This window comes from Cladophialophora immunda, assembly GCF_000835495.1.
Source record: "Cladophialophora immunda strain CBS 83496 unplaced genomic scaffold supercont1.5, whole genome shotgun sequence".
Lineage (NCBI taxonomy): Eukaryota > Fungi > Ascomycota > Eurotiomycetes > Chaetothyriales > Herpotrichiellaceae > Cladophialophora > Cladophialophora immunda.
In genome coordinates this window covers 2,546,199-2,567,735 of record NW_015622545.1, presented here as the reverse complement: position 1 = coordinate 2,567,735, position 21,537 = coordinate 2,546,199, and the positions used below count along the sequence as shown (strand labels likewise).

The following is a 21,537-nucleotide window of genomic DNA, read 5'->3' as shown; positions in this document are numbered from 1 at the left end:
AGCGGTCATTTGAAACGAAGCTTACCGGTTACCAGTGCGCAAATTGGGGAACAGGTGATTTGTTTACGCCGTCATAACAAATAAGCTTTTCCACATCGAGCAGCCGATTGTGAGCTCAATCCGAGCTTCTTTCGAACTTCAATCCTTTCTTCAACTGAGCACTGTTCGACCATCTCCACTCCTTCCAACTTGCTCTGCAGCTCCAGTCCAGCTGGCTCTGGTCGGCCTGTAAACCTCTCGCCTTTACAGACCTGCCATTGCCCATCATGTCGACGACCATGCTACGTACCAGCGCTGTCCGTTCGATCCCGCGCTCCTTCTCCTCCCTCCAAGCTACAACCCCACGAACAAGCGTCCTCAACAATGCCCTGAAAGCCTCGCTGCGGACTTCTGCTCGTCCCGTACGGACTTCCCGTATCCTCACTGTCGCCGCGTTCCAGCCAGTTCCGAGAGCCTTGGTGCGCTACGCTCATAATGCCCACGCTTATGACACCGCAAAGGCGGAAAAGGCACTCCATGAGAAGATTTTACAACCAATTCCCCAGATGGTTTCCTCTGATTCAACCACTCGCCAAGTGACTGGTGAAGTCCAAAGCAAAGTCGCCGATGAAGATGACGTGGACATGATGGGCGGTATTCGAAGTGACTTTGTGGGTTTCCGGCATGCAAGGAACGTCTCGGTTGCCCTTTGCTAATCTCAAGGCGAATAGAACACGATCAAAGAGACATTCAGTCTGGCCTCTGTGCCTCGTGAGGCCCTATATGTCGGTCTGGCGGGTGTCATTCCCTACCTGGCCACATCTCTCACCACCGTCTATCTCTCGTTCGATATTCAATATGCGGCCACCCACGGCCAGGGCTTTTTCATGTCTGGCGAGACGGCCGAGACTCTGCTTCACATCATCGAGCCCATTCAGCTCGGCTATGGTGCCTCGGTCAGTTTTCCCGGGCAAATGCAAATTTTTCTATGATTGACTCGTCATATCAGATCATCTCCTTCCTAGGTGCCATCCACTGGGGTCTCGAATGGGCCGGCTACGGTGGTTTCAAAGGGTATCCCAGATACTCCATGGGTATCATTGCCACGGCCGTGGCGTGGCCAACACTTCTCCTCCCGGCAGAGGTTGGCTTGATTGCCCAGTTCATGGCCTTCACCTTCTTGTATTACAACGATGCCAGAGCTTCCGCTCGAGGCTGGGCTCCCCCGTGGTACGGAGTCTACCGATTCGTCCTGACTTTCATTGTCGGCGCCAGTATCGTTGCCTCGTTGATCGGACGTGGCCAAATCGCTGATTTGGTCACTCGACCTCCGGGACCTGCTGACAGAATGAGAGAACTCAGAGCCAGACAGATGGAAGAGATCGGACCCGAGCCAGTGGGCGGCGATGAAGAGGAAGAGGAAGAAGGCGGCGAGGAGGAAGAAGAGTAGAGGAATTCAAGAAAGCCGTGCGTGAAAAGTGGAGAATCGTTGCAAAACCCGCTGATTGTTTGCAGGGAGCAGTCATTGTACATATCAAAGCCAAGGCAGGCAAATCCGAACATCTCGTTTGTCCTTTGAAACAAGCACGGCGTGTCTTCTTGTTGGCAGTTCGCAATAGTCGATCCATCGAAGCCTTTAGGGGTGCAGAAGCCCATCCGCCCCACAGCGATTGACACGCCACGTCTCAGTATGGACTTTGCAAACCTGTCGTGGGTGATTTCAGGGCCTCCAGTTGATGCTGCTCGGCGATCGTGCGCCCAGGACCAGCTGCCACATGCTTTTCAGGATCGTCGTCTCGGCGTTGCATCATAGCCTCCCGCAGGCACATGCATCCCCGCACTCGAGTTGCTCTCCAGCTTGATGCAACAAACTGCTTGCTTTCCCCAGTCATTGCTGCTTGTTGCACTTTCTGTTCCTGGTTTATGGCTTCGTGACATCTGCGTGAGCTCCGGTCTTCCATGCTTTCAAGACTCAGGCAACACTTGACTCATCTCGGTTCTCCATCAAGCTCGCCTTTCCTGTCCAACATGGTACTCTGGCCCTCGAATCTACTGTTGCGATCATGTTACCCACTGACCAGGGCTGCTCTAGGGTGATAAATCAAACAAGACTTTCGTTGGCGCAATCGACAATGGGACCACCAGTACACGATTCCTCATCTTCGACCCGGCAGGCAACCCGGTTGCCGACCATCAAATCGAGTTCGAGCAGCATTATCCGCACTCTGGGTGAGTCTTGCTTGGGTTACCGAGACCTGCTTTTTCCAAATCGACGTCGGTACCCTCTCTGTAGCATTCGTCTCTCTTACTCCTGTCCAGCTGGCATGAACACGATCCTCAGGACCTTGTCTCCTCTGTCTTGACTTGCATCGACGAAGCATGTACCTCCTTCACCTCCCAGGGGTACTCCCTCTCCGACATAAAAGCCGTTGGTATCACAAACCAACGTGAGACGACTGTGGTATGGGATATCAAAACCGGGGAGCCACTATACCGCGGGATTGTGTGGACAGACACGAGGAGCGCGCACATTGTTCGCGAACTCAAACAGAAAAAGGGGGCAGACGAGCTGATGGACTTGTGTGGTTTACCACTGTCTACATACCCCAGTTCCACCAAACTGCTCTGGATGCTAAGCCACGTTGACAAGGTAAAGAAGGCATATGAAGAGGGAAGATTGGCGTTTGGGACGGTCGACACCTGGCTCGTATACAAGCTGAACGGTGGCGTGGAAAAAAATGTGTTCGTGACAGATGCCACGAACGCGAGCAGAACTATGTGGATGAACATCCACAATCTCTCCTACGACGACAAGCTGATCTCTTTTTTCGACCTCGACGTCAAAACCCCGAAGCTGCACCTGCCGAAAATCGTCCCCTCGTCAGATCCCAAAGCATACGGCACCCTCGCCCTCAGCAAACTCAAGGGAGTCAAGATCACGGGCTGCCTGGGCGACCAGTCCGCCGCGTTGGTGGGACAGTGTGGCTTCTCCCCGGGTCGCGCAAAGAACACATACGGCACGGGGTGTTTCCTCCTGTACAATGTGGGCGAAAAGCCCGTGATCTCGACGCACGGCCTCCTGGCCACCGTCGCGTATGACTTCTCTCCCCAGGGAATCAAGCCCGTCTACGCGCTCGAGGGATCCATCGCGGTGGCCGGCTCGTCCGTCAAATTCCTCGTCAACAAGCTGGGCTTCGGCAGCGAGTCGTACCAGATCTCGGACCTCGCGGGCACGGTGAAGGACAACGGCGGGTGCGTCTTTGTCACAGCGTTCTCGGGCTTGTTCGCGCCGTATTGGTACGACGATGTCAAGGGCACCATCTTTGGCTTGACGGGGTACACGGAAAAGGGCCACATCGCGAGGGCCACGCTCGAGGCGACGTGTTTTCAGACCAAGGCGATTCTGGACGCCATGGAAAAGGACGCCGGCGTCCATTTGAAGGAGTTGGCCGTGGACGGGGGCATGAGCAATAGTGATTTGTGCATGCAGGTGAGCACATAATACCCCCTTCCCTTTTCCCTTTTTGAGACTGTGACTGAATGGCCATACTCTGCACAGACGCAGTCAGATATCATCCAAATCCCCGTCGACCGGCCCAAGATGCGCGAGACCACGGCCCTGGGGGCGGCCATCGCGGCCGGGTTCGCGGTCAAAGTGTGGTCGTCCTTTGACGAGTTGAAGGAGATCAACGCCGAGGGCAGGCATTTCTTTGAGCCCCAAATCTCCAAGCGCGAGAGCGACAGGCTCTACAAGAAGTGGAACAAGGCCGTCGAGATGTGTCGCGGCTGGACCGAGGAGGACGAGGACGAAGAGGAGTGGGCTCGGGAAGACGCTGGGAAATCGTGAACGAGTGCAATAAATACAGCGCAGGGGTTCTAAAAATGAAGAGAGAATTCATATGAAACACGGGCTTTGATTTCTATTGACTTTTTTTTGGACAATGGTTTCACGACGCTGCATGTCCATTGATCTGTGCTCCTTGGTCGGCTTCGTACTTTTCAATCCGCGCCTCCCAGTCTTTCCGCATAGCTTCCATCTTGTCCCACACCTCTGCTCCTGCAGCGACAAAGTTTTCGACATCTTCTTTGGTCGCATCAGTAAACCCGGTTTTCCGTCCTAGACTCCCGCCCCACCATTTGTCCTCGAAAGGCCTGCCGCTCCCGTTGAGGCCCCAGCCGGGGACATCGGTCACTCGAACGTAAGAACGGCCTAGACGGTCGGTCGATGACCCCCATTTACATGGTCCGCCGTCTCCGTCGCCGGTCGCTTGGACCGCTTTGTCTCTGATGTCCGCTAGGGATGCGAGAGCGAGCCACGTAGCTGATGCAGCCCCGAGGTAGCTGGTTACGTTTGCCCAGGGTGAACCGCACCAGCGGGCCAGGTAGATACCGAGTCGGTAGCACTGGTGGACAATCCAGTAAAGGCTGATTATCGTCGTGGTGCAGATCCCCGGGTGCGACACGTGGAAGGTCGGCTCGGAATGTACTGGCCGCTCCCACACGGACTCTACGGTTCGCAAGGGTGTTGTGTATTCTTTGACGTGTTTGGCAGTCGCTGGCTGCTCAACCGCGCTCAGTGCTAGCAAGTCTCCCATGCGCTTGGTGTGTTCATATGCGGCGGCTGATTTTAGTCCTTGGTGGTCCTCCGAGCTATAATGTCGCCCCGTGGCCTCGATGGAGGTCGACCAGACGATCTTGCTGCGTGACTCTGGTGCGCATGCTCGAAATAACGGCATGAGCCAATGGACCAGCATGTAGTGCCCGAACACATTGGCGCAGAAGACCTCTCCCAGGATCGGTTCCTCACCGTCAAAGGTCCCCGGCGGGAACTGCGGTTTTGTCACTAGTCCGACGAGACCAAGTTTGAACGTCGGCCATGTTGTAGCCTGTCTAATTCCCGTCAGGACCGTCCAGATCGTCAAGGGCCAGTTAAGGCCAGACCACCCTCCTATACCAGCATTGAGGACTATCGCGTTGATATGCGGAAGGTCTGAGGCGAGGAGTTTGCGGCTGAGGGCGCGGATGGAGAGAAGGCTCGTCAACTCGACGTTTTCCGATTGGAAATAGATCTTGCGACCGGAGGTGGGGGCACCGCCATGTCTGGCGAGGTGTTTCTCGAGGGTCGAAAGAGTCTCGGCGCCCTTTTTGGCGCTTCGAGTAGTGAAGATGATGGTCAGAGTGCCATGGTCGCGACTGTGAGCAGCAAGGTACTCGTCGATGAGACGACAGCAGGTACCCAGCCCTAGACCGCTTAAGCGAGGACACGCAGTCTCAAGTCAGACTCATGCCCGATTGGATGGAGTGCGGTGGTAGGGACGCATGCTTACCTGTTTGCGCCAGTCACTAGGACATACTGATCGTTGCTTGTCATTGATCCTGGTCCTTGAGTTTCCCTGGAGAAGAGCAGTCCATTGCGGGAGGTCTCTTTCTGCCTGCTTGGGGGATTGAGCGAGACACTTTTGGGTTCAGGGCACAATTAACGGCGTGGCGCGACTCGGCTCGCAGCGTGTGGCTTACATAATCTCGACATCAAGCCATTTCCTATTCTAAGAGTCCGGAGACACAAGCACAACAGAGAACTCCTGTCAAGCAGAGAATGTGATTCATACGTTATAACATAGGACTAGCAGTCACAAAATACCCAATCCTTATTCTTTTGTCGTTCGAAGACCGGCCTCCCACGTGGCGGTGCGATCTACTCCCCATCCATAAGAGCTGCTGTCTTTCGTTGATGTCCGACGCATGTCTCGTTTATACTTGGTCGTGTATGCTCCTCCCGGAGTGGCTCGGTGCAGGACGGCAGTGTTATCCCACATGACCATATCGCCGTTGTTTTCCCAATCCACAGTCAGCAAGTATTTGTCCTGCGAGACATGGTCAAGTAACTCGTTCACCAGTGGTCTGCTCTGCTCAATGGTCTCCCCGTCAAAATGATGTGCATACGTTGTGATATACAGGTTCATGCGCCCTGATTCCTCGTGCACCTGGGCCAACTTATGCCGCGCCATTGGAATATCCAGAGGCTCGAAATCTGCAAATGTGTCTGGGGCCGCCAACTTTCGGTTATGGTAGAGCGAGTTGTTGCAAACGAGTGGGTCAATGCGTTGTTTCATCTCCTCGGAGAGATTGTCATACGCGGTTCGGGAATCGAGGTACTGGGTCGCACCTCCGGTGCCCTTGGGAGGAAGCTCGACGGCGCGGAGGAGGGAATAGTGTGCACGGCGTGGATTGTAAGCCATGTCTGCGTGCCAAAGGCAATTCCCTTTGTTCGCTCCGACGCGTGCCGGCTCCAGCTCAGTGAGCACATTGCCATTCTCATCCAGGTTCGATACATCGAAGATCTCAGGCTGCTGGGGAAACCGCATCCTGCGGCCAGCCTTCATGTGTGCTTTGACATCATACATCTCGCCGAAGTTGGCGGTGAATTCAATCTGTTGTTCATTGTTGAGGTTCGCGCCGCGGAACACAAGCACACCATACTTGTTGCACCCCTCTCGTATCTCGGCCGCTGTCTCTTTCGAGACTGTCTTCGAGAAGTCAACACCATGGACTTCTGCACCGAAGGTCGGGGCGAGAGGAGTAAAGGTCAGAGTAGGCTCGCGCTCGCGAGTAATCATCATGCGGGAATACGAGGAATCTCAGAACTCAAGAAGAAAAGGCGAGGATTCACGACCAGCGAAAATGACGGCCTGTCTCGATATATGAGAGCCTGACAGTGGTCCACCAGACCTGTGCTGCGTATTCTGAGCGGAATGTATGCTGCTGCATCCTATCTTTTCTGATATACTGGCCCAGTCCTGCCCAAGCGGGGTTCATACTCCCTGTTGGAGACCTCGGCCCGAGCTCATGAGAGAAGACCATTTGCAGGCTTCGTTTTGGGATGTCAGTCGAAGTTGGTTAGGATAGTCCTCGGGACTATGGGGGTTTGAGGAGGTTAAATGCTGCTAGAGATCGCGGGGCCCCGCGGGTACTGAATTCCGTGGAGAATGCAACCGAAAGCACCTCCCCTTGAAGGTGATTGGCTCTGTTCAAGTCGTTGATCTGTTCAGAGATTGCCTTGCCCTCTTCTCAGATGCGAGAACGATCCTCCCTTAATACCACTTCCATTCCACCACGCACGTTGAGGAGAGAGAGCCACAACACCCTCGGGATTTCCCGATGCAGAATGCACTTTGAGGCGGGCCAATTGCAATACAGGAGAGTCAGCCTCGCCCTCTACGACGAACGCCAGTCTTGAACGTTTGAATCTCAAGATTGACGTTCATATTCTGGATATCTGAGAGGTCAGAAGCTTCTCTCTATATGCGTTCAACTGTCCTGTATTGCTTTCCATAGATTACTGTGGAGAAATGGCACCTCTATCAACCTCCTATCCGAACACTCTTACCACTGTCGACGAGCACATGAGCCATTCTCTTCGACGAGAGCTCTCATGAGCCCCAGCCGGGACTATCGGCCTCATTCCATAGTGCTGTATCCATTCCCTCCCGACCAAATGCGTGTCTGGCTTTCCTTGCTCGAAAAGTTGAAAGCGTAGTCTCGAAATCTCTTGGCAAGAGAGTCGGACGCAGCTTCTGTATCATCACCACTGCCAGGCGAGCAGCGTGCAGGCATGAGGTTACTGGGAAAAGGGATCCAGCAACACAGTCTGGCCAGCGGCAAGGCTAAGCCATGGACGACCACACTGCACACTACCAGGAACCAGACAATTACCTGCATGGCTTCTTGAAGGTACTGTATATCCCCGAGTGCCGTGCCTTTGTCATCCTGGACCAACTCCTCAAGAAACTCCACGGCAATCAGCAGATAGAATACGGCTGAGACCCCGATGGGACCAAAGAATCCGACAAATATTGCCTGGAACATGGTTCCAATCTCAGTTACCTTGTGCTTCATGAGCAATATCGCTGGTAAGCGCCGAAGGCAAAGAATTAGGACGCCCAGTGCCAATAATCTCCCAAGGGAGACGATGTTGTTTGTTGCGAATAAGGCCCACGGTGCCACAGCACCATACCAAATGAAAATTGAAATGTTGACCAACATATCGGCAGCAGACCAGAAAAGCTCGCTGCAAGCGTCCTGCTCGAATCTGTAAGGTAAGCACGGCTCAAAGGTTTCCTCAAACTCCACTCCACACTTACTGGTCATCCCACGCAAATGTACACCCGGCAACGAAGCAAGCAAGAATATCGTCGGTTCCCAGTATTCCACAGGTTCCCAAAACGAATAGAGATAATGCGATAACATATGTTAAAGAGCTCTCTTCCTCAACGAACCCGCGTCTTCTGGCAGAGAAGAACAGCTTTCGTGCGGCGTACCCGACCCCAATACCATATACGACGCTGAAAATCACAACGTACCCCCAAGTGCCACCGAGCCAAGATGTGAGCATGGGTAGCTGGATACCTTGACCCTCAGAATGCTTGATCCAATACAGCGCAAAGAAGAGAAATGGATAGCCGAGGCCATCGTTCAACCCTGCTTCAGCTGCGATGAGTCTCTGCAATGGTTTGGGGGTATTGATCTCTGCAAATCGGCCTTTGATGACAGCATTGGAAAGGACTGGATCGGTCGGAGCAACACAGGCTCCAATCGCCAGGGCGTGCACAAAGTCCAAACGAGGTAACATCCACCATATTATGAGGCCCGCGCTAAGCCACATCAACGTCAGAGTTGGCCCCAAGAGGTAGAAAATAGAGCGCCATGCCCTGGAGAGGTAGCGCGAAGGGAGCTGGATGCCGGTGAGGACCAGCTGCACTGCGAGGACAAGCCGGGAGAATTCAAGGGTAATAGAATCTATGTTCTTGTTGTCTCCGCAGCCATATTCGTCTGGACGGAGGAAGCCCGCAAAGTGTGCCAGGACTGCACCGGCGATCAAGGCAATCACTGAACCTGTAAGCCCAAGCTATGCAAAAGATGGGGACCGAGTTGAGAACTCACATGCTTCGGAGAGCAGGAATTGTTGCTTCCATGCATCAGACACTAGCCCGAAACTCAAGAGGAAGCCGCCGAATGCGGCGCATACAACGTTGAAATTTGAGAAAACTAGGCCATTCATGTTGGCATCGAGATTTCCAATGAGGGATTAAAGGAATGGAAAGGGCTGGAGCAATATCCGCCCTGTGGTGATTAAAAAAACGCCCTCTGCGTTGACCATGGCACTCGTACTTAAGGAGCAATCCAGCACATAAACCCCCACACTAATCTTATGCGCATGATGAAGGCGCCTGACGGGATCAGGCGGCTAAAGATGATCAGCATTGACAAGAGAGCATCGTCCATGCTGATCCGGGAAACGGCTCGATGATTGTTGTTGATGGCCAGGCCAGGCCCTTTGGATGTCAAGATAGGTAAGACCTCGACTGATTGGGAGCCGAGCAAGGCCGAATGTGACCAATGGATTATGAAGAATGGAATCTCTCATCACGCAGTCGCCACAGCGCTTTCCTCGCCATCCGAAAGACGTTACAAAGCAGATCCAGAGAGGTGTGGAAGCAATCTTGGGATCCGGTAAGACGGAACGTCGAAGCCCGCGCCATGGATCTGTTCGCGTTCGCACATGCATACGCTAGTTACTGATCGCTCGGCGGGTCACCAATCGTCGAACACATCTGGTCATGGGATCTCGAGAGGATCCATTCGGTCGGGTATCCCAGAGGCGAAGAATACTCTGGTCTATCTCTAGCTTCGATGTCGTGCTCTAGCTGGACGGACTATCATGTTGAGGGCCCAACTGCTAGTAGAAACACGCACGTCACCGAATTCATATTGAAACGACTTCTAGGACTGCTGAAAAATTACTACTAGACCACGACATCCTTCTTTAGTTGTCACTTCGTCGAGAACCGGCCGAATTGGCGTCTATTTATGTTTGGGTCCAGTGAAATAGGGCTCGCGTTCATCCGTCCTCAACAAAAATGCGCACAAAAAGCCATCCCACTAGCTCTCGTCGGTGTCGCATACATCCCTACGAGAGTGAAGGCAATGAGACGCTCCTGGAAGAGTTTGAAGAGGACGAAAACAACTATCGACCAGGACAAGCTGTTCCGCGTGACCCACACGCCGCTCTGCCAGTCTATGAAACGATTCATGAGTGAGTCCGAACCACAAGCCTATCTAGGTCCCAAGCAGAGCGTACAACCAGGCATGGGCCTGCCTTTGAGACGATGCTGTTGACATTAAATTGGACTGACGGATGGCAGAATTCGGAGACTGGTAATTGCTTGCATGGGTGAGTAAAGCTATCGACCATACTTATATTGAGATTTGGAAGCCTAAGTTCTGCAGTTGATCCATACACTTTGGAACAATTGAAGGAACCAGCGATGAACGAGTTGATTGTGAAGCCCTTTGTAAGTAGGATCTACGATCCAAAAGATGTATCTACAGGTAAGAGAGTACCGCCTTGCAATCCCACAAGAATAAAAGCGTGTGACGTGAGGGAAACTCCTTTTGCTTCTTCATTGCCAATTTGCGCCTTTCGGGCGAAGAGAAGTTGACTGTACGCGCAAGTATACTGCCTGCTGGTGAACCGCATGCAGTTTCTCCGTGAGCAGTCCTCTCAAGGGCTCAATCAATCTATCAGCACCAGTCGCGCCAATCTCTGTGAGCTGGTAGCCATCCAGCTCCTCCGCCGGTTTAACGACGACCATATTGGCCCTGAAGGGCTTCTACTCTTGGCCAACATTCTTGTCGCGGGCTTTGAGCCTTTTCAGAATGCGCCAGAAGCGGTCTTGCGCGAGAAGCCTCTTCCTGCTCACTGGCCTGTGCAGAAGCGAGGAGGCTACGAACGAAAACTCACAGCCTTGGAGATCGCCATAATCTCCACAAGCAAGCTTTTCCTCAGCTCTCCGGCAGCTCAGAAGGTGGTGGATGCTGTGTTTCGAGGGCAGATTGTGTACACACCTCTCTCCTTCGTCGACATCTTGCCAGACCATTACAAGCACCACCCGATCTCACTATACGACCCTCGTAAGGCACCTATTCTCAATCAGTACCGTCTAATTGTTCCCCGGATTCGCATCATGCTCGAAGTGGGCCAATTCGCAGTCCTCTTGATGCTATACATGCTCACCATGACTTTCTACCAACAGTCACGTTTGACTGCCTGTGAGATTGCATTCTGTTTGTACACCACTGGCTGGATCTTGGAGGAGTTTGCTGCTATCATCGAGCATGGATGGCAGGTCCACACGCAGAACCTCTGGTCGTTTCTGGACATTACATTCATAGTCATCTACACGGTCTACTTCATCGTGCGGATGTACGCTTTGGCCAGTGGTCGGCTCAATCCAGGTCTCGGGCTCAACATGCTTGCGATTGCCGCGCCTGTCCTTCTCCCACGCCTCGCATTCAACTTGATGCCCGACAACATGCTGTTTATTAGTCTCCGCGCCATGATGAGAGACTTTATTGTCTTGACCCTGCTGGCGGTTTGGTGCTTTGCGGGATTCCTTGTCTCGTTGAAGTGGCTCACTTATCTCAACGAACCCGTGAAACATCATGATATACTCAATTCAGGGACAGTCTCGAAGTGGATGCTGTGGATATGGTTCGGGCTCGATGGCACCGGCATCGAGCGCTCAGTCGACTTCCACCGAGTCCTCGGACCTTCCCTCATGATTGTCTTCGCCTTCCTAGGGAATACCCTTTTTCTGACGGTTCTGGTGGCCATGTTGACCAATACATTCTCCAAGATTGTGGCGAACGAAAGCGCCGAGATCAAATTCCGGCGCACAGTCCTCACGTTTGAAGGGGTCAAGAGTGATGCAATCTTCGCGTATCCGCCCCCTTTCAATGTTCTGGCTCTCGCCGTTCTTCTTCCAATGAAACTCATTCTCTCACCACGGCGGTTCCACCAAGTCAACGTCTTCGCAATCCGCCTGCTGAATGTTCCCACCCTGCTTTTGATCGCTGCATACGAGCGACCGCGGTTCTGGCGGGCAGCCAACGGCGCACCCCAACGTTCACCAAAACACGGAAAACTGACAGAATGGGTCTTTTCGGGGTTTTCGCCTCACGGAGATATTCAGGCAGTATTCGACATAAGGAATCCGCAGGACGCTGTCGAGGAGTACCACGACTGACGTATTCAGTGCATATGGGCGACAAGACGGGCCTTGGTCGGGGCGACGGGGGGTCAGGAATCCTTCCACGGGTCCTCGGACCAATCTGTCAGGCTTCCACTGTGATGTTCAACCTCGGAAGATATGTGAATCGTCAGCCATGTCTCCAAACAGTTTGTTGGGCGACCCCTTAGCCTTCACGCTAAGGCATTTTGGCCCGTTCAACTTAGCTTGAAGGGCCATCATGCGCCAGCACTGTTTCATAGTATACCTAGCTCGCCAACCCCCTCTCCCGCCAGGTAGATTTGGTTTTGAATCAGCTTCGCAATAGGAAATCTCAAGAGGAGGTTCTTAGTCCGTGCCCGAGAGGGCGTAGTCCTATGTGTGTTGCTCCCTACGATAATCCCGCCGGGATGTTTCTGTGTGTCGGCCAAATTGCCCATCTTTATACAGGAAGGTTTGCCGGTGTCGCATAGCTTCCGTTTCCCCTCTCGCTCCGCTTCTTAGTTCTTCACCAATTCACCGACTCACATTGCAATCAGCCGTTCAACCGCAACACCATGGCTACCCTCGAATCATTGTCGATCGAGTTAATTTCCATAGTGGTCCAGTATCTGGGGTGTGGAGATCGGGGCCGCTTCTGTCAAGTCGCAAAATGGTGTTATCAGCTGGCCCGGCCGGACTTCTACAGAGACGTCGAGCTACTCCATCACCAAGTTCCCACCTTTCTTCGAATCATCATCTCTTACCCATATCTGGCCAACTTAGTGAAATCTATACGGCTGTGTGATTCCGATCGAACGGATCCAATCGCCCCAAAAGACCTCGATTTGTTTCGAAAACATCTTGTGGGAACAGGTCCATATGCAGACTTCTTCTGGGCCAACACTATTGTCGATCCAAACAAGCTTCGCGGGATGCTTATCGAAACCATGCTGTCCAAGCTCGTCAGTCTCGAAGAATTCTTCATCAACGACACTATCCCAGACTTTGTGCTCCTGGCTTCTCCTGGTTCGGGCTTCACGCTGCCTCCTTCGCTCAAAACTGTGTATGTGCAGGGGCGTTCGAAGGGGAGTCTAGGAGCATTACATACCATTCTGGCAGCTTCAAAGGTGGTGGATGTCAAGTTGCGATCCTTCCGCCCCGTCCGAGGGATCCCTGAGGCTATTGATCTAAGCTGTTATTCCCTTCGACATCTCATAATCACACACTGTTGGGTCGTTGGGCAAGATCTTCAGCGGTTTCTGCAGCGTTGTTGCCGTTTGGAGACGTTTTGTTATTTTGTTAGCTCGTGCTGCCCACCGCGCAGACCTGCGGGCCTTACAATCGAAGCACCAGATCTAGTGAAAGCGCTCCGACGCAACAAACGGACGCTGCGAGATCTCCACATGGATACCTTTTCTGTCTGCAAGCCCATCAAAAGTCTACGATCTTTTACTAGGTTGGAGCGACTAAGAATTTCTCAGGAGGACCTCGCTTTAAGTTCGGTTTTGCTCTCATATAACGACAGCAACCACAAACACCCTTCTCATGAAAGAGACTACGTGTGTGATGGTTCCTATATGGAGAAACTCCCCCCATCATTGCGCGTCTTGAGGATTGATAGAGCATCCACGGCAATACTGGACGAATTAGCAACAACCTCGACGGCAAAGCTTCCCAACCTTCCGAAGCTGGAGTTCTATTCCCCGGGTTGGTCATTTAACAAAGAAATGATGAAGATTTCACAAGATTCCGGTGTCACCATGAAATTTTTGCGGCCCGAAGACCCTTGTTGGAACTGCCCCGTACACAATTCTTTGCTTGACGAGTGCGGCGACGCCTCGATCCGCCCACGCGGGTTCCTCGGGTTCCCGACCCATGAATACCATACCTAATTAGCCCTGACTATTCGGAATAGTATTATTCCGTGCTAGTTGTTCCTATCCTGCGAGCCGGTGGACAAAATAAGCGGCACAGATTACGTCACACCGTCAACTTTCCACAACTACCTCGTACACTATCTCCTAACCAACTATTCCTCCTCTACCACTCTTTCCTTTACCAATGATGGTTGCAGGATGTCCAGTTACGCCTCGAGAGGAAGAGGAGGCCTTGGATCATACTCGATAGCCTACCATTGTAATGGACAGGTGCGAACAGTGACCCAATTCTGCCAGAACAACAGGGATGATACTACTCAACGTGCAATCTTCAAATGGTGCCGTGTCAAAGGATCGGACTAGTTATCGAGATATTTCTCCTTCTCAACAGCCTCGAAAGCATCACAACTCGCCCTATTCGATAGAGAATCGCGGCCGTAAATCTATCCCGTCCAAGGAGGATTTTGAGACGATTGAAGACTGAATCCTATAGGGTGTTTTTGACCATCCCGTTTGTACCTAGATTGAGATCTTTATTGAGGTCTTTCCTGATAGGCAATGAATCCTAGACACGACTATTCGACGGGCCTTTTACGCGCGAGGTTTACTATAAATGCATCGTATGCCAGAGGCCTTTTCTTACAGCAAAATCGCTCAAAGAACGCCGTGAATACCTCAGCATTCGACGATCCTAGAGCGTCGTTCATCGCTTTTGAGATGAATACTATCTTGGCCGTGGACCACGGCGTAAACCAAAGATTATCCGGCGTCAAGGTCAACGCTATCATCCTGATTGTATACAGAAGACATAAAACGAAAAGACCCTCAAAAATAAGAGCGAAAAGCGCTTCCACACTTGGGCCGCAGTTGGCCAGAGCTCTTTTGTGCGGCGATTCAAGGAGTAAATGGGTCTTGACTACTTGCCCAAACTAGGACTGCCGAGTCCTCGTAAGCCTGTGGAGCAAAGACACGGTCCATTTTTTTTATGGCTTCAAACCCAGGATGAAATAGGAGATGGCTGTTGGGGCTGTGCTGTGGGAGGGTCGTCGATCTTGAACCAATCACTCACACGCCGCCGGTAAGACGGAACGCAAGGACAAGAGAGTTTTGCAACTTATCCCACGGCCTCCTTGGCCTAAACATTCTCGACATTCTTTCTCCGCGCCCTAAGCGAAGGCGGCGCCTCGACCTAGCACTCTCGGTCCCTTTTCTGACCGTCTTTTCTCCAAGGAGCATGAGCGCGAAGGCACCACATGTGGAAGGTGTCTCCGACAATCTCGATCCAATCCTCGTTCCTAAATTCTGGATTTTGATGACCACAAACCCATACGAGATAGGATAGCTAATTGATTTTACTAATATTCAGCCTCAGGACTCTAATGGTTCGGCTCGGTACGTGGAGTTTGCGATACCGACTGCTCGAGACTGTCCGCATGGTCATTTCTGGCAACGAGTCGTTTGTCACCTCTGTCAGCATCAGTGGATGAAAGAAAGACAAGCATGCTTCTAGAAACGAAGCTGGAGCATACAATATCCCTGCGCAAGCGCTTGGTTGTCTCCCTGTACCATGGGGTCTCAAAGATCTCTGAGATAGTCAGTCCTGTGTTCCGCAAGTCCTCCATCACGGATGGCAGCTCAGTCCTGCTTCACGCAGCGGTATGACTTTCCATACAAGTTGAATCACCCATGTGGCGTGTCCACTCATACGATTCCCAAGACCCAGCACAGGTGCTGGATTTCTCCGTTACTGATGACGCCCGGGGTGAAGTTTTGCCCATCTGGTCTGCTAGTCATCCTCCGACACCCTGGATGACCTCCTTCGCAACACCAGCAGAGGCAGGAATTGGAGCCACGCACTCTCCTATATAAGCGCCAACAACTGGAATGATCAGCCACTGCATCTGGACCCAGGTACCACGTCTGTTACAGTCAATATGCTGCCCAGACCGCGCAGACCCAGCTTCGCAAATGACCGCTCTGAAAAAGCCTCAAACTATTCCTGATTGGGTATCAGCGATGCCCAGAGATTCCTTTTCTATTACATATCGTCAATGCTTGGGGTCAGCTTCTTCACCAGTCCAACCTTCCGACAAGTAGCAAGGAGGTCAGACAAGTTCGACGTCTGAATTTCGTTTATCACCGGAGAAACAATTCAGGAGCAACGAAATAGACCTCAATCACCATCTCCGGAGCCTCCTCCAGTAGAGCCATATTCAAGGGATGGCCCTGAAACCTGACTCTGCTGAATGTCCAAGGAAGCAACAGACATCCGAAACGACAGAAGACGGCACACGGCCAAGCGAACAATCAAAGCGTCCGGTCTATCAGCTAAGCAAACGAGGCTACGACAATCTTTTGATATTCTTGACGACATTGCTCATTTTTGAAGAAACCGGTGTTCCCTACATCCTTCGAAAGGACTGTGCGGTCGATCCCGACACTCCGAAGCGGCTTCGTCTGCGCCTCCTTCTGTTCACATCAGTCAACGAGAGCTTCCTTGTGGCGCTGTTGTTCTTCGCATTTGGTCAACTTGACCAGCGAATATTCTCAGTCACAATCTCTTCTCCTGCGAAGCCGACTGCATGGGTTTCCTCGACAGGCCTGAAAAAACTCGTACCAGCAATCGCGTCGAAGGTTCTTCTCGAAATGATTCAGTTCGCAGTGCCATCCTCGGTCGAAGATTCGCGGCTTCAAGCATCAGTCGTCAATCCCATCGTGTTCTTCCCCGTCCTGCTCTTGACCTTTGACTTCACCGTGTCGATTCTCATGGATCAGCTTGGAACTTCAAGGATCACGGCGTACTTTGAGCAGTTCAGGATGGAACGCAAGATCCTCGTCCCCATATATTGGTTGTTACTTACGGAAGTGGATTTCTTGGTCCGCTCACTGTTTCCGACCAATGTTCTGTCAATATCAGCTTTCCGAGCCGCGGATATCCCCAAATATTTCTTCGCCTACATTTGGGGCCGCCTGTCGGTCTCAACTGGCGACATCTACATCCTTGCGATTACGCCGGTCTTGCAGCTACCAGTCATCTCCATGGCCCTCAGTGTGCTGTTCAGCAACCTTGCCTTGCTGGACTTACTTTCTGCGGCGATTCCCAACCTCGCGAAAAACGACGTCGTCTCTGAAAGCGTCGAGGGTGCTCTGCGAAAGATGGCGGGGGGCTTCACGTTCCACGCGGTCATGTATAGCGTCTGGAGGAATCTCAGCTTCGCAAGCATTGCGCCCACGCTTCTGGCCACATTTGTCGAACGGACGGATCAGGATTTTTGGGTCACCATCCCTGGTATGGGGCGGAGACTGCTGAAGAAATATGCATACGCTGCATTCTTGCTCTATATGCCTCTCAGCAGACTCGTGCAAGTTGGCACTGACGCCATCAACGCGAGGGTGTTGGGAGGAGTTGAAGTCGTTCACCTTCTCGAAACACACAGCCCCATCGGCTCGGCGCTGGTGATTGTATTCTTTGGGAGCCTGAACACGATTCTGGCGTGGACCGTTGGATGTATGGTGGTGGAATGCATACCATATGCAAGCCAGATTCTGTGACAGGGTCATGATCTCTGTCTGTGTGCCAGTCAGGGTACCAGGATCAGTACCAGATCCGGTATGGGGAATCGGTGCGGGCCCGGTGCAAGAGCTAGGGCTGGTGATGGGGCGTCGAGTGTCGAGCGTTCAGCGCTTGGACCACCGCCCTATGGACCCAGGCGTCGGTAGACCGGTGTAGAGCGCATGCTGATTTCATCGTCGGCGCTCCTCCTCACAGGTACGAGGCAAGCAGGGCATGCCCAGTTCAAAACGTGGGACGGGTAAGAACAAACACGTTCTGGTTGTAAGGAGTTTGTCTTTGCCTGGTGGCGGGATTCCTCTCACCACAACCACTGTGAATAGTTGTCACGTTCGAAGCAACCCACCACGCTACTACTGTACTGCCCTCTCACTACTCTTACCATCCACTCTAGCTAGCCTTTCCCAGAATTTCCGTCGCAGATGAAACGTGCAGTGCACCGGACCACATGTCCAGAAGCGAAAAAGACCCGCCCACCCACCTGGGAGCTCCTCCCTCAGTCGGATCGGGAGATAGCCTCGTCCAACCACGCAGGGCGGTCCGGTAAGACGGAACGCTGACTTGGTCCCCACCATCAGCGCCCCTTTTGGCATTACTGGCTCGTCCTGGACTTTTTCTTTTGCGTGTGCCCCCCCCCCCCCTTCCTGTTTTCTCCCTTCACGCGCCCCTCGGCTAGTCAGATACTAGAACTGGTGGCGAGAGGTCCGCAGGGACCTACGAATACTCCGTACCTACCTATTGGTCCACATGTTGTATTGGCGGTATCAAGCGTACGAGTACGAGTACGGTACGAGCCAGAGAAGAAAGCGAGGAAACATGCGTTGCTCTGTTGTGCTGTCTTGGTGCTGGGTACCCTGTACGAAGGCGATCAATCCATTGCACCCAGCGCACCTGGGAAATACAGTCAACGATGTAGTATCTCGAGTGTCCAGAAGCCATTTCAAGCAATAGCAACTACCATTATCGATGAGCAGTCGCAAACCAACACGGTGTGATGAAAGTGGACCGTCCATTCTATTATCAACCCTTCGCTTTCGCTTCCCTAGAAATAATCAATAATGTAGGTCACCTGCCGCCGACTCGCTATCAAATGTCCTTGATGAATCCGACCTCGACGAGCTTGTCCACGGGGATGTTCAGCGCCTGGACCTTGGTCCGCGTGTTCTCCCTGACCCACAGGAACGCCTCCAGCACGGCCCTCCGGACGATGTTGGTGCGCGCCTTGACGCGCAGCTGCTCCTTGCCCACGATGTAGACGACCTGCTTGGCGAAGGCCTGCTGCAGCTCGGCCAGCCGGTCCGTGTCCGTCGGCTCGAGCGACGCGTTCTCCGCGTTCACGGCCTTTTCGCCCAGCACGACTTGCTTCGGCCCGTGGCCGTTCATGTGGTCGCCCGCTGCCTGCGGCGGCGGCGTCTCGCTGATGTCGGCGACGCCAGGTTCGTGGGCCAGGAAATCGTGCACCTGGTCGTGGAGCAGCAAGCCCAGGTTCTGGCTGACCACCTCGTCGTTGTAGCCGTGGCGGATGATGACGCGGTAGCAGTTGGGCATGGGCTTCTTGCCGTCGCCCGCTCCGGTGCCCATGAAGCAGCGGATGATCTGGTACCGCTCCTCGGCGGGGACCGAGGGGATTTCCAAGGGCCGCAGGTGGAAGAAGATGATGACGTCCGGCGCGGCGTGGAACTTCTGGAGGAAGTGGATAAAGGCCGTCGGGGTGGTCGACGGGGCGCCCGACTTGTCGAAGAACACGCCGATGCCGTTGATGCGCGTGATCTCCTCGCCGCCAAAGGCCGGACTGAGTCGGAGCTTGCGGCTGTACTCGCTGGTGCTCCCGGTCGGCCTGAAGATCTCGGACGTGGGCACGCGCTCGAACCCCTCTGCCTTCCACTGCGCCTCTTTGCCGAATCTCCAGAGAACGAAGAAGAGCACCAACACGACGGAGATCATCAGGGTGACCCATGCGCCATTGGGAACTTTGGTGAGAGCGGAGGAGAGGAAGACGCCGTCCCAAAGGGCGAATATGAGCCACACGGGCGCGACAACGTAGAGCGGATAGCGCCAGACGATCAAGGCCACCACGGCCACCATGTTGGTGGTAAGGAACGTCACCAGAATGACACAGACTCCGTAGGCGTGACCCAGGTTTGTGGTGTTGGTGTAGACGCCGGTGATGATGACAGTTCCGATCATCAAGAGCCAGTTGGCGATGGGCATGTAGACCTGGCCATAGAAGATCTTGGACACATGTACCACCTTGAGCTGCGGGAAGTAGGACAGTTTCATGATCTGGGTCAACAGTTGGAATGTCGCGGTGATCGTCGCCTGGCTCGCCACAATGGCCGCCAGGATCGCGATGATGAGCGACGGCCAGATGCAGCCTGGGGGCACGGTCTTGAAGAATGGGTTGTTGTAGGCATCGGGGATGTCAGCAAGATAGGCGGCTTGTCCAATGTAGCTCAACAACAAGCACGGATAGGCAAAGTAGAGCCAAGAGAGCCGCACGGCGGGCGCACTGAAGGCGCCGAGGTCTGCGTAGAGAGTCTCGCAACCCGTGAAGGCCAGGAGAATTCCTCCGAGGTTGATCCAGCCCTCTCTTCCGTTGCGGACTAGGTAGTGCCCAGCGAAATATGGGGAGAAGGCCTTGAGGACAGAGGCGTCATGCTTGGCCAAGTTGTAAATCCCAAAGACGGCGTTGAACAGGAGCCACACAATGACGATGGGAGCAAAGGTGCTCGCCAGTTTGGTGATCCCGAATGGCTGTAATAGGAAGAGCACGATGAGAATGGCGCACGAAGATCCGATCACGGTGGCTTGGGTGATGTTGGGCGACACGACCTCGATTCCCTGAATCGCGCCGAGGACAGACTGGGCCGGGGTGAGGACGCCGTCGGCCATGACGAGCGCGACACCGAACACGCCGAGGACTTTGAGGACCCATTGGACGGTCGAAGAGCGTTCCATGAGATTGCGCGCCGTCCGGGCTGGCTTGCGAAGGTCGCCGGTTATGTGACGCTCCATCCGGACCATCTGCGCTTCACGAGGATGGCGGCGGACAATGTTGGCGTATCGAGTCAACAGGGAAAACAGTGCAAAGGTGCCGCCCTCTCCTTCGTCATCTGCCCGGAGAACGATAAAGCAGTACTTGATGGTGACCATGATGGTCAGGGCCCAGATAATCCAAGAGAGCGCACCCACCAGATCTTCGCGGCCTGGGGGAGACGAAAAGGTCGACGAGTAGACGTATAGCGGACTGGTACCGATGTCGCCGTAAATCACCCCAGTGGATTGATAGGCTAACCAAAGGAGTTTCCATCCATGGAAGACCTGAGGAGATCAGCATCGCCATTGTTCATCTTCCAGTTCTCGATGCAAGCGTTGTACCTGTCTTCTTTTGATATCTCGGGAGTCAACACTGCCCGTCTCGGAATCGACGCCAATGTCTTTAACGAACTCCTTTGCCTTGTCTGCTTGCCGCACAGCAGCCACTCCGAATGCTGAGGCGTCCCGGCTTCTAAGAGTATACACTCCTCCGCCGTCACCGCCGACGATGCTCTGTGAGCGGGCAGAGGGCATTGCCTCTGGTGGCTGACTTCCCGAGTCGTTCATGATAACAGTGTTGATTGAACCAGAAGGAATCTTAAAAGGGGTTCACGATGGAGACTGTATAACGGACCTCAAAGGCCACTCTCCCCAAGTGAACACGGAGCACAGAGAACAAGAGACAGGAAGGAGGACGCAAAAGATTAGAACGAGACTTGGGCCTCGCGTCAAATATACTTGTCAAGCGAACAGGGCAGGGACCAGTGCAGTATTCTGCAATGTTTACGCGGTAAGAAGCGAGCAATGCCACGCTCTAGTGGTGATTTGCTGAACTCCACTCTGGTGAGGACGGCCACCGTGTGGAAAATTTTATGGACGAGGAAGGAGAGGAGGGTGATCCATCAGACAAGACCCTGGGTTATCTCACCCGGGCCGCAGTACCATTACTGATGCGATCAAATGTGTCACGTCCACCAAAGGCGACTGGAAGCTTCAGGATTCGTATTGGAAGGAGGGGTGTGGG

At 53.4% G+C, this 21,537-nt stretch overlaps 6 protein-coding genes across 6 annotated transcripts; 4 read left to right on the top strand and 2 right to left on the bottom strand.

The window, feature by feature from the left end:
• Nucleotides 1-266: 266 nt before the first annotated feature.
• On the top strand, nucleotides 267-1,429 carry PV07_09059 (uncharacterized protein; the record flags this gene model as incomplete). The annotated part of the gene is made up of 3 exons (XM_016396285.1): nucleotides 267-650; nucleotides 711-935; nucleotides 989-1,429. 3 exons carry the CDS (start codon nucleotides 267-269, stop codon nucleotides 1,427-1,429), a joined length of 1,050 nt encoding a protein of 349 aa, XP_016246141.1.
• A 578-nt stretch (nucleotides 1,430-2,007) lies between these two features.
• PV07_09058 (glycerol kinase) lies at nucleotides 2,008-3,826 on the top strand (the record flags this gene model as incomplete). The annotated part of the gene is made up of 4 exons (XM_016396284.1): nucleotides 2,008-2,010; nucleotides 2,072-2,208; nucleotides 2,299-3,469; nucleotides 3,539-3,826. 4 exons carry the CDS (start codon nucleotides 2,008-2,010, stop codon nucleotides 3,824-3,826), a joined length of 1,599 nt encoding a protein of 532 aa, XP_016246140.1.
• A 47-nt stretch (nucleotides 3,827-3,873) lies between these two features.
• On the bottom strand, nucleotides 3,874-5,420 carry PV07_09057 (uncharacterized protein). Its single transcript, XM_016396283.1, has 2 exons — nucleotides 5,307-5,420; nucleotides 3,874-5,229 (listed from the first exon to the last, which is right to left on the bottom strand). Exons 1-2 carry the CDS (start codon nucleotides 5,348-5,350, stop codon nucleotides 3,927-3,929), a joined length of 1,347 nt encoding a protein of 448 aa, XP_016246139.1. The 5' UTR covers nucleotides 5,351-5,420; the 3' UTR covers nucleotides 3,874-3,926.
• Nucleotides 5,421-5,627: 207 nt separating this feature from the next.
• PV07_09056 (uncharacterized protein) lies at nucleotides 5,628-9,037 on the bottom strand (the record flags this gene model as incomplete). Its single annotated transcript, XM_016396282.1, has 4 exons — nucleotides 5,628-6,506; nucleotides 7,693-8,068; nucleotides 8,121-8,865; nucleotides 8,920-9,037. 4 exons carry the CDS (start codon nucleotides 9,035-9,037, stop codon nucleotides 5,628-5,630), a joined length of 2,118 nt encoding a protein of 705 aa, XP_016246138.1.
• Nucleotides 9,038-12,604: 3,567 nt separating this feature from the next.
• PV07_09055 (uncharacterized protein) lies at nucleotides 12,605-13,206 on the top strand (the record flags this gene model as incomplete). Its single annotated transcript, XM_016396281.1, has 2 exons — nucleotides 12,605-13,092; nucleotides 13,149-13,206. The coding sequence occupies 2 exons, from the start codon at nucleotides 12,605-12,607 to the stop codon at nucleotides 13,204-13,206; spliced, it is 546 nt and encodes a 181-aa protein (XP_016246137.1).
• Nucleotides 13,207-15,928: 2,722 nt separating this feature from the next.
• On the top strand, nucleotides 15,929-17,712 carry PV07_09054 (uncharacterized protein). The gene has a single exon (XM_016396280.1). It carries the CDS (start codon nucleotides 16,127-16,129, stop codon nucleotides 17,456-17,458), a length of 1,332 nt encoding a protein of 443 aa, XP_016246136.1. The 5' UTR covers nucleotides 15,929-16,126; the 3' UTR covers nucleotides 17,459-17,712.
• The last annotated feature ends 3,825 nt before the right edge of the window (nucleotides 17,713-21,537 follow it).

What these genes read in the sequence shown, in the direction of transcription:
- PV07_09057 (XM_016396283.1), bottom strand. Translation starts at nt 5,350, where the DNA reads ATGACAAGCAACGATCAGTATGTCCTAGTGACTGGCGCAAACAG. An exon ending in CTAGTGACTGGCGCAAACAG is followed by an intron (nt 5,230 to 5,306) that starts GTAAGCATGCGT and finishes TCCTCGCTTAAG; the next exon opens with CGGTCTAGGGCTGGGTACCT.
- PV07_09054 (XM_016396280.1), top strand. Translation starts at nt 16,127, where the DNA reads ATGGCCCTGAAACCTGACTCTGCTGAATGTCCAAGGAAGCAACAGACA.